The sequence below is a fragment of the Macaca nemestrina genome, chromosome 17 (genome assembly GCF_043159975.1).
Source record: "Macaca nemestrina isolate mMacNem1 chromosome 17, mMacNem.hap1, whole genome shotgun sequence".
Taxonomy (NCBI): Eukaryota; Metazoa; Chordata; class Mammalia; order Primates; family Cercopithecidae; genus Macaca; species Macaca nemestrina.
Window position 1 is genome coordinate 38,921,230 of NC_092141.1, and position 17,839 is coordinate 38,939,068.

At 40.9% G+C, this 17,839-nt stretch overlaps 1 protein-coding gene across 1 annotated transcript in view; it reads right to left on the reverse strand.

Moving 5' to 3' along the window:
* Positions 1-247: 247 nt before the first annotated feature.
* LOC139359293 (E3 ubiquitin-protein ligase KCMF1-like) overlaps positions 248-17,839 on the reverse strand; it is a 33,440-nt gene continuing 15,848 nt past the window's right edge. The window contains 5 exon segments of the mRNA XM_071081917.1: positions 248-630; positions 633-871; positions 5,584-5,866; positions 8,936-9,114; positions 11,547-11,644. Of these exon segments, the coding sequence (XP_070938018.1) occupies positions 611-630; positions 633-871; positions 5,584-5,866; positions 8,936-9,114; positions 11,547-11,644 (819 nt within the window). The 3' untranslated portion in view covers positions 248-610.

Sequence of the window (17,839 nt, forward strand, 5' to 3'; positions counted from 1 at the left end):
CCACACCCGGCTACCATCCCCAGATTCCACTGCAGAGCTGGCTTTGTGCGTAGGAGGCACACAAAGAAAGGTGATTCAGGCAGACGTTATTCAAAAGCTACTTCGTAGTATAACCGTTGAATAATGTTTGGGAAAGCTTTGGGCTTTGTATTTTTTTTTTTTAAGTTTTACTCCTTATATTTAATTTTTTAAATAACAAGGTCACTAAAACTCATGCACGCTGCAAAATACCTCATGCAGTGAGTAGTTAAGGTAAACCATCCAAGCAGTTTTTATTCACTAATATTCATAAATACACACAGCAGCTTCATTAGAGATTTCAATTTTCCTCTTCAGTTTGAATGTGGAGTATCAGGAGAGCCTTTTGCAGGTCAAGGTACAGGAAGCAGAGATGACCCCTGCACTGCTACCTACATTTACCTGCTAGAAGTAAAAATTAGTTAAGTGGAAATGATTATCATATATATTTTCTCTCTTCCTTTTGAAGGTACACAATGTAACAAGAGTGACAGACCTGAAATTACAATCACCAAACAAACCCAAGATAGTTGTTGTCCACTTTCATTGGCAAATACAGCACAGAGGACATTGTCTGAGAATTGGGATGTCATCAAAGAGGAGGTGGTGGAGCTCATTTCCTTTATTACTCTCTTTTAAATGTAGGTTTTCTAAAGCAACATCTAAAGGCATAATATCTACACAGCCCATAGCACCAAAATCTGCCATCTCCCCCCGATCATCCTCGTCTGAGGATGAGCTCTCTTCACACACTAAAGTGGACAGAAGGAGCTCTTGGACAAACAGGCTGCGGTCTGCACGCTCTCTTTCCATGGACTGGCGCTCCGTTTCAGACATTTTAGGATCATTCAACCTGTGTAAGTTAAAAAGAAAAGACCTTATTGTTAAAAAGTCAATGAACAATGGCATGGCCAATTTCTACAGTGCTCTCCACTGTGCAAGTTTTACAGTTGGCAAAATTCAGAATGAGACATTGCTGGAATATCTGGCTCTAATTTATCCTTAATTGTGTTGAGACGAATTCCCCACATTTGTTGCAATACTGTTACCTGGAGGTGCAAATCTATGCTTTAATTAGACTCAATGAGAAAAAAAAAATACATTTAGACTTTTTCCACTCCAGAGAAAGCTAGGTGAAAAATTTCTAAGGAAAACAGGATTTCTTACAGATTAGACGCTTGGGAAAGTGTCTAACCAGAATTTCATCTGGGGGTAAATACAGGAAAATAAAACACAAAAACAAAATCTGCAGTGAACAGAATATTCAACTGAAAAATATCCGAAAATTTCCTCTGACTGTTCTCTATTACTCTATTTAATTCTTCCTGGTATATGCAGAAGCTAGAGAGGGCAAGAAAACACATACAGCCTCCTGCATTTCTTCTACCAAGACCTACCGTGTAGCAGGGCAGACGCAAGGTCTACTTGCCTGACTTGCTCCCCTGACGCATGTACTTATGAGATCTGGGCTATGCTGGGAAACCCGGCTCATATGCACAGAGACTGGACAGATGTTAAGAGCTGAAAATTCTAATTATCACTTGTTACTAAACTTGTTAAATTACTTTAAAATGTCAGTCTCTGGCCGGGTGCAGTGGCTCACACCTGTAATCCCAGCACTTTGGGAGGCTGAAATGGGTGGATCACCTGAGGTCAGGAGTTCATGTCCAGCCCGGCCATCATGGTGAAGCCCCTTCTCTACTAAAAATACAAAAATTAGCAGGGCATGGTGGTGCATGCCTGTAATCCAAGCTACTTGGGAGGCTGAGGCACGAGAATTGCTTAAACCCGGGAGCCGGAGGTTACAGTGAGCCAAGATCGTGCCACTTCACTCCAGCCTGGGCAGCAGAGTGAGACTCTGTCTCAAAAAAAAAAAAAAAAAGGTCAATCTCCAACAAAAAATGATATAAAATTCTGCTTAGTTTCAGTACTGGTTTTCTCTACACTTTCAGTGGCAAAGAAAGGGAAACGAGCAGAAGCAACGGGGCAGCAAAAGGAACAAAGAGGGAGAATATGGGGACACTGAAAGGAGGCCCGGCAGGCATACATGACAGGTCTTCTCCCTGAGTACCCAGAGGCAGCACCCTGAGCCCAGAGACAGATCTATTCTATGCTGCCCTACTGCCTGGCACCTGCTCCCTGCTGTTCTCCCAGCACTGCAAGGCCCATGCCACCACGGACGACACTAACGGCGGGTCAGGCTCTGAGTGCTCTTTGAGTGCATTAGCTCATTTAACTCTCTGAGTTAGGGACTATTATTATCAACATTTTACAGGAAGAGGAAACTGAAGCAAAGGTTAAGTAATTTGCACAAAATCTCATAGGTGCTAAGTTCAAAACCACTAAATAATTAGGTATCTATGACTCAGAAAACAAAAGATCAAATTTCAGAACTGAAAGAATGCAAAAATATCTGAAAGGTAATTACAGAAAAGCCATAAAATCCACATTGAAAGGAAATGACTGATTACATTTATGGTTAAAAAAAAATTAAGGCTATCATAAGAGAGTATCTAATGGAATAGAAGATTGAGTAGACTACACGTTTTCAACCCAAAGCTATAAAAATATTACGAACTGAAGTCATTCCATGTTCTTTGGAAAAGGTCTTTGGTAAAGAAAAAAAAATTTTAGAGAAGTTAAACCTTGTAACAGAAAGATAAAGAACGTAAAGAGGACTACCCACGTAACAACGAGGCGAACTAAAAACATACAGCCTGTGGCCTTCAGTCCTCGAGAGAACATGCAGTAACAATATTACTGTTTGTTTTTCAGGGAAATAACTGAGAAGATACCTCATTCCTGAGAGGCAGGTAAAGTCTGCATATGAGGTACTGGTACTAGGTCTTGACTTCCTGATGAAATATAAAATTTAGGATATAAATGAAACTGCAAGGCTTGCGAGGATCTTCAAGTTGGGGTTAGCAAAATGAGCTGGTCCCATTGTCAAAAGATGAGATCTGGCCAGGCACGGTGGCTCCAAAGCTGTAATCCCAGCACTCTGGGAGGCCGAGACGCGCGGATCACGAGGTCAGGAGTTGAGACCAGACTGACCAACATGGTGAAACCCCATTTCTACTAAAAATACAAAACATTAGCCGGGTGTGGAGGTGTGTGCCTGTAATTCCAGCTACTTGGGAGGCTGAGGCAGGAGAATCACTTAAACCTGGGAGGTGGAGGTTGCAGTGCAGCCTGGGCAACAAGAGCGAAACTCTGCCTCAAAAAAAGACCGATCTGACTTACACACTCCAACAATCACTTTCTAAAAGGTCAACTATCTTGGACTCCAAAGAAACTGTGACCTTACCATCAGTTCCAGGGCAACATCAATAGGAACTGCCCCTGGTCAAAGAAAAGACCAAAAATAAGGCTTGGGCCCTATATATATCACATAAGAGCTGAGTGACCAGAGACCAGGATCTCTCCTGAATACACTGCAGCCGTTCTCCTTGCCTTGAAAATTCACAATGCATGTTAATACATTTGAAGTTCTGAGAAGCCCAACAGTAAATAATCTCTTTATTCTTCTTACTTTGCTTTCTCTGACCTTATTAATTGGGGATGGAATAACATAATTACATATATTCCTTAGAATATATGAAGTTAAGAGAGTATTTCTGGGGAAATATTGCCTTAAATAAATCATATGATACAATAAAATATGTGGAAAGTGGTTTGTAAATTACATGGTACCATACAATGTACAGTATCAGATGACAGAAGGGGAATTTCAAGAAGCTACAACCAGAATTCAGGGAGAGCACTCAGAGATCACTCATACCATGCTCTGAGAGTTGGGTGTGGAATAAATGCACAGACAAGCTCACTGAGTAGTTTGGGTCTTAAAAAAAAAAAAAAAAAAGGATAGGGCAAGGGTGGACAGGAAGGTGTCTTTTCCAAAGGGCACTGGCAAGACGTTCCACCCACAGTTCTGTGAACTCTCAGTAGAAATGCACACTAGTAGATCTCCTTTTTGAGGCAGGAACTTAGATGTGGTATGCTACGGACCTGCTGCTGGTCAGTACCTATCGGTAAGGCTACATGGCAGCAGGTAGCTCCATCTGTGGCCCTGTGGTTCTCTTACATTAAAGCAGCATTATCTGCTAATAACCAGGCACAGTTACTGACCTAGCAGAGGTCATTCAAAGGTAAATTACCCATTTACATGTTTTTTCTTGGTTTCATAACAAATAATAATGAATACCATTAATTGGGCCTTTACTATAGGGCAGACACTGAGCCAGACCATACACATACGTATCAGTATTCCATTTCATCCTCAAAATAATTCTCTCTCTAGAGGCAAAACTTCTGGGATACTGATGATAAAATTGAGGTTTGGAGGAGTGAAATGACTTGCCTGAGGTCCAAAACTTGCAAGTGGCAAAGCTGGGGCTCTAGTCCAGGGATTTTCAAGCATTTTTTATTCTGCACCCACACTATGTTATTTATAACTATACACATGCACCACTGGATTAACAGAGGATGAGATAAAAGAAATATAAGTAGAAATTATAATATTTTCTTCTAACCTCCCAATGAATTGTCATACACACTGCATTTTGGAGATAATGGAGATAATAATCCAGGTTCATTATCTGTTGAGGCTAAGTCTCCACTCATCATTGCTCTTTTTAAAATTCTTTATGTTCCTGAAAGTCACATAAAATGCCTATGAAGTTCTGGCAGACAAATACATACAGCTGCTAACAGTTTCAGAAGCGAACAGGAACTCCATCCAGTAGAGCAGTTTACTGTTGTACTGAATATTATTTATACCATGGGAAGTCATTTTTTTTAACAGTTACTTTTGTGTGCCAACCATAAAAGTTTAAATCTAGCTTTTTTAGAAATTCATAGGAGAAAACTGTCACTGTATTATGAAATCCTTCTTATACCTTTTAATATTTCACAGTAGATTAAAACTGGCAATAAAAAGCAATGTTAATTATGATAAATGCACCTAACATGAACCATATATATATAATGATATAGTGTTTAATGTTTTATGGGCACTATGGCAAAACAATTCATGTTATATGATGATATATATCTTGAGAACAAGAAGACCAGTTATTTTATTTTAGAGACAGGGTCTCACTCTGTCACCCAGGCTGGAATGAATGGCATAATCTTGGCTACTGCAACCTCTGCCTGCAGGGCTCAAACAATCCTCCCGCCTCAGCCTCCTGAGTAGCAGGGACCACAGGTGCGCACCATCACACCTGGCTAATTTTTGTAGAGAGAAGATTTCACCATGTTGCCCAGGGTGGTTTGGAACTCCTGGGCTCTGGCAATATGCTTGCCTTGGCCTCCCAAAGTGCTGGGATTAGAGGTGTGAGCCACTGAGTCTGGCCCAGTATTCTTAATTTATTTAAAAGAATTACTATGTTTCACATTCTTGGGGAAATACTGAATATGCAGTTTTAATCAGAGATTTGTGAGTTTTAATCAAACACAGAATTTTAAAGAAATATATATGCACAAAAGAGAAAAGATAATTCCAGATTGTAGTGGCAATAAAATACTACTTCCCAAACAAAATTCTATCAACAAATGAGCTACCTTGTTAAAAGAAACTGGGAATTCTGGAGAGTCTGCTGACTGCTTTCTGTATTAGCTATGTTGGTTGTTGCTGTGGATTGTGTGATTGCAGTGGTGACACTGCTTGCGTTAGTACGCCGGGTTGCGTCGCGTGCGGTCTCCAGTTGTTGCCGTGCTGCCTGGGCATGCCGCCGTTCTAGCTGCAGCTGCATCTGCAGTTGTTGTAACTGAGAAGCGGAAGGGCCAGAGGAATTAAGCTGTCCTCCTGCAGAACGTCTCACTCCTGATAACTGAGATAAAAGCTCTGCCAATGGAAATGAAGACAATTAATGTCTGCTTAATACTGAGGAAAACAAAACGCTACAGATCACTCTTTGACTGGAACAACATCAAAAGCATTGTGAACAGGTAGGTAACCACAGCAGCATACAGTTTCAGTGAAGAGCTGAATACCTTCTAGAATGCCTCCTGGAGGCAGGAGTTACTGTGTACAGAGAACGCAAATGCATACGAATATCAACCCAGACCCAACTATGTTTGCTTTCAGTAAAACTTAAATTGTCTTTAAAATTATCTGCATAATAGACTGATTTAGTTAAGCTTTCTCTTAGTATTTAATGAAGTGGTTTATCTGCGGGCCCAATTATAATATAAGCTTTCTCAATATGTGTTTCATGGAAGCAGGGATGAGGTCTACTGTTGACTATATTCCCAGCTCTCAGAACAGGGCCTGATATAGCAGGAATTCAAACATTTACTGAATGACTGAATGAATTATTAGGATGTAGCCCAAGAGGCCTGGATCATTTCTGATAGTGGCCCTTGAACACTCGCCTCTGGCTTCTCCCTCTAGTACCTTCTGGTACTGCTGTTTCAGAGTACCACTGCAGTAGGTACCACTAGCAGTGCTCAGCAAGGCTGACTGGCTCCTGAGAACCTGTTGCATCTGACTGTACAGCGTACTTAGTGGCCTGTTATGATCCAGACTGTCTTGTGTCCATAAGGCTGTACTCATTAAGAGGTGTAAGCCTTTGTCCCTGCACCCTCATCTACGTAAGGTGCAGTGAAATGCCTTCTTCCAAGTGGAGGGTCTACCTCGCTTATAGGGAACCGATGATTGCCTTGCAGACACTCTTAGGCCAGCAAAAACTCTTTATCATTAAAACTCATTAACAGTTTCTGTTTTCTTGTTCACTGTTGCTTTATCCCAGGCTTTTGATAGCACTCTTATACCACTCTTTCATGGAATATACAGTCTATCACTAAAATAAACTAATTTTCACTGACAGAAAAAAAACAAATGAAAATTTCTCAAATTTGAATTTTGCGCCCAGAAACTACTTTAATTTTTAGTGTCTGCCACCAAAATAGCAGGTAAATATTCCCTTTGGATGAAGAAATATTTTTTAAATCCCCCAAACTCAGTTTGTTAGGCTTGTTTTTGTTGTTGCACACCCAAATGTTCAAAGCACATTTGGAATTAAAATTGTATATGGTATATCTAACTTTTTAATAACATGATAGGTGTCACATTATTCTTAGGTTTTTTTTCTTTTTTAAATTTTTATTTTAGATTTGGGGGTACATGTGAAGGTCTGTTACACAGTTAAACACATCACGGGGGTTTGTCGTACATATTATTACATCACGCAGTACCCAATTAAGTCCAGTACCTAACAGTTATCTTTCTGCTCCTCTCTCTCTTCCCACCCTTCCCCAGTGTCTGCTGTCTCCTCCTTTGTGTTCCTAAGTTGTCATTTAGCTCCGATGTTCTCAGTTTCTATTACAGATTTACACTTACCAGTGTGTCAGGTGTTCTGCAGGGCACCTCATGGCTTCCAGGTAGGTGCACACTTCACCACATGGACACATTTCAGAACTGTTGCTTTAAATGTGTGCACACGTCCCACAGTCTTACCACTTGTCTGCTTGGTGTGTCTTGCAGATTGTCAGGCTACAGTGATTTCTTATATTTTATTCTGACCCTGTGTTCTGCTACCAACTTCCCAGGTTTGTCATGTACTAGACCCAGTGACATGGCCAGGTTCAAAAACTATGTTTTTTTGTTTTTTGTTTTTTTTTTTAACATTTTCCCCAAGCTATTAAACATGTACCTTTCAGTATGTTCTACCAAAATACAGTTCTCAAATCAAGATCAGGACATTAAGTCTTACTTTCCTTTCTTCCATGAGAAGAGCTTAATTTTTTAGTCTTGTCAATTAGCTATAGATAACAGTTCTGCAATGTGTCCATGTGGTGGAATGTGTACCTGGAAGCCATGAGGCGCCCTGCACAACACCTGAGATAGGCATAAATCTGTGATAGAATTTTACACATAACATGTTCTTAAAAATGTTAGCTATACCTTATAAAACCTTAATTTCAAATGTGCTTTGGACATTTGTTATGTGTACTTATGGAGGTTTAACCATGAAATTTTGGAGGTATTCAAACTGAAATCTTTTATGATTTCCTTGGGCTTCAATAGAGGCCACAAATACAACATAAAACCATTTTTTATCATCTTATGTCTCTAAGAACAGGAGTCTCCCACTCCCTTTACCTGCAGGAGACATGTTCCAAGACCCCCAGTGAATGGCTGAAATGGGCATCTGGATAACACAGAACCTTATATGTTTTTTCCTATATATACTTATCTGTTGTGCTAAAGTTTAATTTATAAATTAGGCACAGTACGAGATTCACAACAAAATAGAGCAAATCTAAAAATAGACCATGAAAGTTATGTGATGTGGTCTCTCTCCCTCTCAAAGTATCTTACTGTCCTGTACTCACCGATTTTTTGACTGTAGTTGGTTGTGGGTAACTGAAACCCGGGAAAGCAAAACCACATATGAGAGGGGGACTACTGGACTTAAGCGATGCCAGAAGAGTATGAATTACTTTATGTTAAGTATCGGCTTTGAACACATTTTACACTTTTAAAGTATTTGGCAATTTTGTGAAGGAACATGGCTTACGATCAGAGAGGTGAGGCTAAGAACACAAATCTCACAATTTTTTTTTTTTTTTTTTTTTGAGACAGGGTCTCACTCCATCACCTAGGCTGGAGTGCAGTGGTGCGAGCTCGGCTCCCTGGAACCTCCACCTCCCAGGCTTGAGTGATTCTCATGCCTCAGCCTCCTGAGTAGCTGCGATTACAGGCGCCCACCACCACATCTGGCTGATTTTTATATTTTTAGTAGAGATGGAGTTTCACCATGTTGGCCAGGTTGGTCTTGAATTCCCGGCCTCAAGTGATCCACCCGCTCCCGCCTCCCAGAGTGAGCCACCGCACCTGGCATCACAAAAAGTTTTAAAAGGAGCTCCTCCTTCCCCTGCCATTTCCCTTATGAATGTGAAACTAACTTACCAGCTATAGGAGCCATGGCTTCCCTATTGCTTGGAGAATATGAACTCTGAGAAGAAGAAAGTCCACCAGTAGAACTGCTAGTAAAGTGCATGTTTGATCTATGAGCACGAGGACCTCCTAATCCCCGGCCAGGGAGAAACATTCTACGTACATGTCGAACACCACTCGATTCATCATAACCCAAAAGTTAAGAAAAAAATGAAAATATTTCACAGAAAGAAAAAAAAAATCACTTGAGCCCTTGCTAGACAGATATAAAGACTTCCTGAATTGTAAGCATTTAAAAACAGCACATTTAACTTAAAGTGCAAATGTCCCAACTCTATCTATGAGGGAGGGCTATTAACCCTAAAAAAAAACACTCAAATATAAGGCAACATGTGAGTGTGTGTGTGTGTATTGGCTGTGTGAGGTAAGAAAGCTTCTCTATATAGCTCATGAAATCTCAAATACCACCTATAATGAAAAAGGAACAATATTGAATTTATATTCAGCAGATCAAAGATTTCTTTTGGATTACTAGTTTTAATCTGTTTTCAAGCTTCTTTCCAATGCTGCTGCTAAGCAGAAAACAGATTTGCATTTCTTGTGTAAGACACACAGACAGATTAACATGACATTTATCACGAAGTCAAATTCCCAGCAGCCTCAACCATCTTACATAGCTGAGTTTGAGTCAAACTGAAAAAGGTCCTGAGTCGCAAATAGCTGTCAAAACTCATGAAGACAACCCTACGTTTCCACAAAGGCAAATGAGAGGTGGGGGAGGCCAGATCATATAGAAGAGATTTTTCCTTTAAAGCACCAAACAGACCAGCTTTATAATGCAGATTCATTTTTTTGCTGGCTTCTCAGTTTTTCAGCTGATGGTTCTGGAGTTATTTAAAGGACCACCAGATGGGTAGCTCCAGGAGGCCTTCAGGCGTCACCGTACATGCAGTGTTCCATCATATTAATGAGGATGGTTTGGGTTTTAGAGAAAGTGATGCGATCATATTTATATATTTGATAATTTATATATTATGATTTTATATATATATATGTATTTTGAGACAGGGTCTCACTTTGTTGCCAGGCTGAAGTGCAGTGGTACAACCATAGCTTACGGCAGCCTTGAGCTCATGGGCTCAAGCCATCCTTCTACTTCAGCCTCTTGAGTAGCTGGGACCACAGGTGTGTGCCACCATGGCCAGCTCATTATTTTGGTACAGATGGGGTCTTCCTATGTTGTCCGGGCTGGTTTCGAACTTCTAGGCTCAAGTGATCCTCCCACCTTGGCCTTTCAAAGTGCTGGGAGTGTAGGCATGAGGCACTGTACCCAGCTGGTGACAGTTTTAGACGAACAATTCATAACCTGAAACCAGAAGCAAAGACCACAAAATTAATCACTCTGGTAGGCCAGTAATCTCAGGGAACAATGCCAGCAACTGTTGAGAGATAAGGAAGGGAATGAAGAAATAAAATCAGGAGCTGGGCGTGGTGGCTCACACCTATAATCCCAACACTTTGGGAGGCCGAGGCGGGCGGATCACTGAGGTCCGGAGTTCAAGACCGGCCTGGCCCATATGGTGAAACCCCATCTCTACTAAAAAAAAATACAAAAACTGGCCAGGCGCAGTGGCTCATGCCTGTAATCCCAGAACTTTGGGAAGCCAAGGCGGGCGGTCAGGAGTTCGAGACCAGATTGGCCAAGAGACCGGCATGGCCAATATGGTGAAACCCCATCTCTACTAAAAATACAAAAATTAGCTGGGCATGGTGGCGGGCACCTGTAATCTCAGCTACTTGGGAGGCCGAGGCAGGAGAATTGCTTGAACCCAGGAGGTGGAAGTTGCAATGAGCTGAAGATCGTGCCATTGCACTCCAGCCTGGCCGACAGAGTGAGACTCAGACTCAAAAAAAAAAAAAAAAAAGAAAAGCAGGAAAGGAAATGTAAAGCTGGAGCTGACCTTACGCTATCCTACTCAGGAACTGGGCAGGAAATGGCTCTTTTTGGAGAAGGAGACCCCAAAAAGGAAAGGAACACTAAGACGCACACCTGCCCCCACCATCTCACCACGCCACACCCACAACAGGGTAAGGCAGCAGAGCAACAGAGAGGGAAAGCAAATAATGCCTCTTGATATTTAACTAATTAAATTTTAATTTGGATTAACATTTTTCCGCTTTCCATCCTGGAAGACATAATCTGGTCAAACTGCCTTAAAAAAAATCTAATTATAGTGAACTAAAGATGAAGGACAAGTCAACTTTCACTTAGTGAAAATGGTTCATGCAACAGTGATAATATATAAAAAGAGAAATCAATTGCATCTCAACACTGAGTCACTTTTAGGAAAAGTTCAAATAAGTAAAAATAATTTGGAGATTAGTTTTCCTCTTTTGGGGGATATTATCCTTAAAAATAATCAAAATGACAAGCTGGATGCAGTGGCACTTGTGTGCCTATAGTCCCAGCTACTCAAGAGGCTGAAGCAGGACGATCACTTGAGCTCAGGAGTTTGAGACCAGCCAGGTCGACACAGCGAGATCCTGTCTCCAAAACAAAAAATCAAAATGACAAACGTTGCAAACAACTCTTTTCCTTGTCATCTCTTAGAAGGAGATTCAATCTCTAGGGGCTCTGTGTTCACGTGTAAGATGAGCTGCACAGTCATCCGTGACATGATTAGGATCGCCTCCAGGTAACGCTGCACGTATTGGACAAATCTGCAATGGAAGTAAAGAAAGCAGCTTAACAAATGAATGTCAAGAAGACACCTTTCCGGACGAGGATTCTGTTGTTTCACTATTATCAAGTTTTAACCAATAAAAAACTCAGCAGATCCTGAATTAGTGAAAACCAGTAGAAGCCTAAGCAAGAACGGTTCACACAAGGTCCCTCAGGGTCAAACACAACAGTTTCAGACACACCAAACTTGATCTCTGGCAGGGCCTTCTAACAGCCTGCCTGATTCATTCGTATGGCCTAGCAAAATAGTTTCCATTAAAAAAACTTTAAAAATATGCTATTCAGTGCACATTTATGTTTAAGTCCAGTCTTGAATGGTAAAGACAGATACAAGCCTAGGGCACACTTCTCCAAAGTAAGCTATACTTGAGAGACAATTCCCAAATAAGACAGCAGAGGTCTGATTAAATGCAACTGTGCATACATTCAATAGATATGTTGAATGTAAGACAGATTATGATTACTGATAATATGCAAATATGGTCTATAAATTTATGAATGTGACTTCCAAGGGGCATATTGTATGGAAGTCCATTTTTTAACCTTATTTCCCAAAGAAATGGGTGGTAAGCCATAAGCTTGTAACCAGGCCAGGCTCAAGGAGTAGAAGCTCAACTTTCCATGGGCCTTTTGGCAAGAGACAGGAGAAAGTAGGAATAAAATGATGTGTACACAGTCACGGTTCGGGGAGTCGGTGACAGGTTGGGAAGGCGGTGTTTATAGTTAACAGAATTGGTGAAACAGGGAAGGAGAGGGGAAGGATAGAAAGAATGAGGAGCTTTTTAAAGAGGAAAGGCCCTTTCTCTTCCGAAATTCAAATGGGCAGATAATGTTCTAATAATGGTAGCCAAGACTTGAAGTATGAACAATTTCAATCTTAAAGAACAGGGCCAAGAAGAAAGGTCTGAAGCAAGGGGCATGACCAAAGGGAGCCCCAGGAAGTGCACAGTTCAAGTGGTAGACTTTTGTCTTTATAAATAAATAAGAAGGTTAAAGACAGGATATGTGATTCATCTTGCTAGTACTTGAGCCAAAATTCTTTCACCTAGGCAAAATCTAGGCAATTGGTCAGCCTTATTATCTGCTGACTGCACATTGGGAGTAGGTGGTAGTGCTAGACATGAGGGGAGATGGGAGGGGTGAGACTTGCAAGGACAATCCTGGGGTATGGAGGGAAAACAAACTGCTCTGATTCCTGGAGCCCAAACAAACATAACTTCCCATCATCTAACAACCAGACAGCAGAAGTCCCCTGAGAGTTCAACTCTGATTTGGTATCAGTCTCTCTTATGCCTAATCAGCTGTCCTGATTATGTGACTCATGAGTCTGAGAAATATCCTCAGGAAAACCTAAATATGTTCATGAGAAATAACATTTAAGCATGACAGTTTGCAAAAGAACTAGAGAGGTCACAATGGAATGTGATGAGGCAAATGAGAAAAAGAAGTAGATAGACCTGTCTATGCCTTTCTTAAAAGATGCCAAGGAAGGTGGTCAGATTCTTTCCTCTGTCAGTAAAGTAGCTGTATGTGTCACAAGTTTACAGATTATCCACTCTCTCTTTACTAGGAATTTAACTTCTGCTATCTGTACCATTCCTGTACTCTGACATTACCTGGTTATGTCTGATATACCTATTTTACTTTTCATGTGCTTCTGGTCTTACCTAGCTAAACTGTAAACTCTTTGAGAGATGCAGCACAGTATGATTTGTCTTTGGTTTTAAACTCCAGACAGATTTGCTTTAAAAAAAAAAAAAAAAAAAAAAAAAAAAAGACCAGCAAGGTTTAGAGAAACAGAAAACATGTTCCAGTTATTTAAAAATAAAACAAGCTACCTTAGAGACTCATCATTTTGAAAAAGTTAACAAGTGCTGGGTTATAGTCTTATTACAATATTATAAGTCTCTATAAGATTTTTATTTAAAGAGAAAATAACCACCAAAAGGAAAAGGCATCTTTCTTCTAAGATACCTTCCTTTATATTGGCCTTCGGGTAAAATCTATAAACAACTTGAGCTATCCAGAGATTGCTGCAGAGGCTTCAGTACTTGAGGGGACATAAAAATGTTGGTAGATGAGAAAAGTCTCCACAAGGATATAAATTCCTAGAAGGAAAACAGAATGGGAAGCAGAGATACCAAATGTACTAAGAATGTCCTAATAAGATAGATAATTTAACAAGTAGAAAAGTACCTTTGAGAGGAGGATATAAAATAAAGCCAAGATCTTTCCTTATTGTGTATTGACTTTGGTTCTATACTCACAATCTTTTTTATTTCACTGGAGTAACTATGTTAAGATGGCAGGATGAAGGTATTCAGAACTGCTTCATTCATAGAGAAATAATATAAAACCAACCAATCAACCAACCAAACTTCCATAACGTCTAGGGATAAAGAATTACTGAGGATAAGAAATTACTGTGGTGGGAGGATCACCCAGGTTGACAGCTAGCATAGAAAATCAAGAGGCTAGGCAAGGCGTGGTGGCTCATGCCTGTAATCCCAACACTTTGGGAGGCTGAGGCGGGTGGATCACGAGGTCAGGAGTTCAAGACCAGCCTGACCAACATGGTGAAACCCCATCTCTACTAAAAAATACAAAAATGAGCTGGGCGTGGTGGCACATGCCTGTAATCCCAGCTACTCAGGAGGCTGAGGCAGGAGAATCACTTGAACCCAGGAGGTGGAGGTTGCAGTGAGCCAAGATTGCACCACTGCACTCCAGCCTGAGCAACAGAGACTCCATCTCAAAAAAAAAAAAAAAACGGAAAAAAGAAAATCAAGATACTAGGTTTAGAACCAAGTGGAAGATGTTGCCACACTTGGGTCACATAAAGTGAACTCAGATGAGGACTTGGAAAGGAAAACTAAGCTCAGATGCTGATGTGACCTCAGAGGCCTGGTCATCTTTTAGGTTTTACATTTTATATTTAGCAAGCTAACTCACGCTTTAAGACAAAAACGCTTGTTCTTAAGACTGTGTTTTCTGAAAGGAAATGAAGGGAACAAGAAGAAGAAAGAAAAAGGAGAGCAAAGCGAGGCAGGAGAAATGGAAAAGAGGTGGTGGGGAGTGGGAGGAAGCAAGCCACTGTGCCACTCATGGCCACAAACACTTCTTAGTTTTGAGTGTGTCTTTCTTTCCACATCATGGTGCCGAATATCTCTTACAGCACAGGAAAACTCAACACAAGGGTAATTTTAGGGTACTGACCCTAAAATTATGACAGCTTGTCAACATTAATATTTATCATACTTCCACTGCCACATGATAGAGTACTATCTATTATTCGTACAGGAAAATTCCATATAACACACAAGCTTAAAATTGTAACAACTTATCAATTAAGATTTACTTAACTGGCTTAAGTCAGTATTTCTTTAATTTGGCTAAGAATATAAATCATCGCGGGGCGCGGTGGCTCACGCCTGTAATCCCAGCACTTTGGGAGGCCGAGGCAGGTGGATCACCAGGTCAGGAGACTAAGACCATCCTGGACAACACAGTGAAACTCCGTCTCTACTAAAAACACAAAAAACTAGCCGGGCGCGGTGGCGGGCGCCTGTAGTCCCAGCTACTCGGGAGGCTGAGGCAGGAGAATGGCGTGAACTCGGGAGGCGGAGCTTGCAGTGAGCCGAGATTGCGCCACTGCACTCCAGTCTAGGCGCGTCTCAAAAAAAAAAAAAAAAAAAAAAAAGAATATAAATTATCAGGGCCAGGCGCAGTGGCTGACGCCTATAATCCCAGCACGTTGGGAGGCCGAGGCAGGTGGATTGCCTGAGGTTAGGAGTTTGAGACCAGTCTGGCCAACATGGTGAAACCCCGTCTCTAATAAAAACACAAAAAATTAGCTGGGCATGGTGGCCGTGCGCCTGTAATCCTAGCTACTCAGGAGGCTGAGGCAGGGGAATTGTTTGAACCAGGGAGGTGGAGGTTGCAGTGAGTCAAGATGGAGCCACTGGATTCCAGCCTGGGTGACAGAGCAAGACTCCGTCTCAAAAAAAAAAAAAAAAAAAAAAAAAAAAGAATATAAATCATCTGGAGCAATTGTTAAAAATACAGTTTCCTAGTTCTGGAAAGAGAGGGATTTAACAATCTATTTTGACAAAGGTCCTGGTTGATTATTAACAAACTACGTAAGTTTGGCAAATACAGCGATGATATTCAAAAACTGTATTTACTCTGTTATACGAAAACACCAAATGTTATTGTTACCTAACATAACAAAAAAATTTGGATTCACAAATGTCCTTGCCATTCTCAGTGTCGTCTCTGCTATTGCTTGAGTTTCCTCTTCTCCTTCACCATGCCACTGAGGGTCACCATCAATCTTGCTTTTTATCTGTAGCCCCTTTGGAAGCCTTTACCAATTGAGATAAGGTCCCATTCCAAGAACATACAGAGTCTCCATTTTTCCATGTGGTTCCAGGGCATGACTGCCAGCCAGCAACCAGTTAGGGCACATTATATAGCACAGTTGCCAATGTCTTTAAAACATACCTTCTGAAGTCGTTACTCCACATATAAACACCGAGTCACTGCTGAATGCACAGAACTTCTCCTCTGTGAAAGCACCTGAAGTCAGCATGCGTGATTTTTTTTTTAAACAACAGTTCCACACATTCTTCCCCATACAGTTATCAACCATTCTAAAGCAAGTTTGGATTTCCTCTCGCCTCTCTCTTGAACTAATACAACCACATCAGACAGCATTCTCTCTCTGGGTACTATGCACAGCTTTAAAAACTATTCTTTATAACCACCTTCCTATTTCTTGTTCAAGGATCTATGCTATGAAATCCAGGTAAACTGGTAAAGTTAAAGTTCTGACTGTTAAATTGTATAATTTTGTTACCATGGACTAATCCATTAAGCATTTACTGAGTCCCAAATCAGAACTAACTTAACACTTTAGGTTAAAACATTATCAAGAAATGAGCATAGTTCCTGCCAATATTAAAAGTTCATATGAATTTCATCTCTTTTTAAAAACTGGGGCCAAAATTGGGGCAGGGCACAGTGGCTTATACTTGTAACCCTAACACTTTGGGAGAATGAGGCAGGGGGATCACTTGCAGACAAGAGTTTGAGACCAGCCTGGGCCACCCAGTGAGACGCAGTCTCTACCAAAAATTTTTTTTTAAAAATCGGTGTATATTTTTCATTATTTCTTCAAACTGGGGTACAATTCATGTCTCTGCTTTTGAGCGGCTCTTAGAACTCAGCTACAGCAACACCCAGGCTTATTATGCCAAGAGATTTTCTGATCACCTGCAACGCAATGGGGGGAATGGGGTTTAAAACACTTTCTCCACAGAAGAGTAATGACCCAAAAAGAGTCATCTGAATTTAAAGCCAACACACAAAACCTGTTGACACGTGTTATACTTTAGTGCTTATACAAAAAAAAAAAAAAAAAAAAGAGAAGACAGACATTCTATTGAGCTAACTAACTGCCACGGCCAATGACAACTTCAGGCTTTTGGATCTCCTTCCCAATTAAAAGTATTAGTTTATCCTACAAAATCTGCAGATACAATGAATACAAGACAGAAACTGAAGTTTTGCTTTGAGAATATACATAAAGGACTAGTGGATGATCTATGCTACATGGTCAAGAAACTCCTTTTGGGCCTTGTAGAACCGTCTAGCTTGTAGCTACCTGCACCTTGGCCATCCATTTTGCCAATATAAATAAAGGTCCTTTCAAGAGTTGAGTGAGCGCACTGTTCAACTAGATTACAATCTAATTTTCTGCTGCTGCAGTGAACAGTTAATAAGTGTTCAATTATAAGTGAAATTAACTTACAATTGTGAATTACTTCATATTAAATGATTTTCCCTCTCAATTCCATTCTCCCATAATGCTGAAAAGTTAGATTTGTCACTGGCTTCTTTCTTTTTTTTTTTTTTTTTTTTTGAGACGGAGTCTCGCTGTGTCGCCCAGGCTGGAGTGCAGTGGCCGGATCTCAGCTCACTGCAAGCTCTGCCTCCCGGGTTTTTACACCATTCTCCTGCCTCAGCCTCCCGAGTAGCCGGGACTACAGGCGCCCGCCACCTCGCCCGGCTAGTTTTTTGTATTTTTTAGTAGAGACGGGGTTTCACCGTGTTAGCCAGGATGGTCTCAATCTCCTGACCTCGTGATCCGCCCGTCTCGGCCTCCCAAAGTG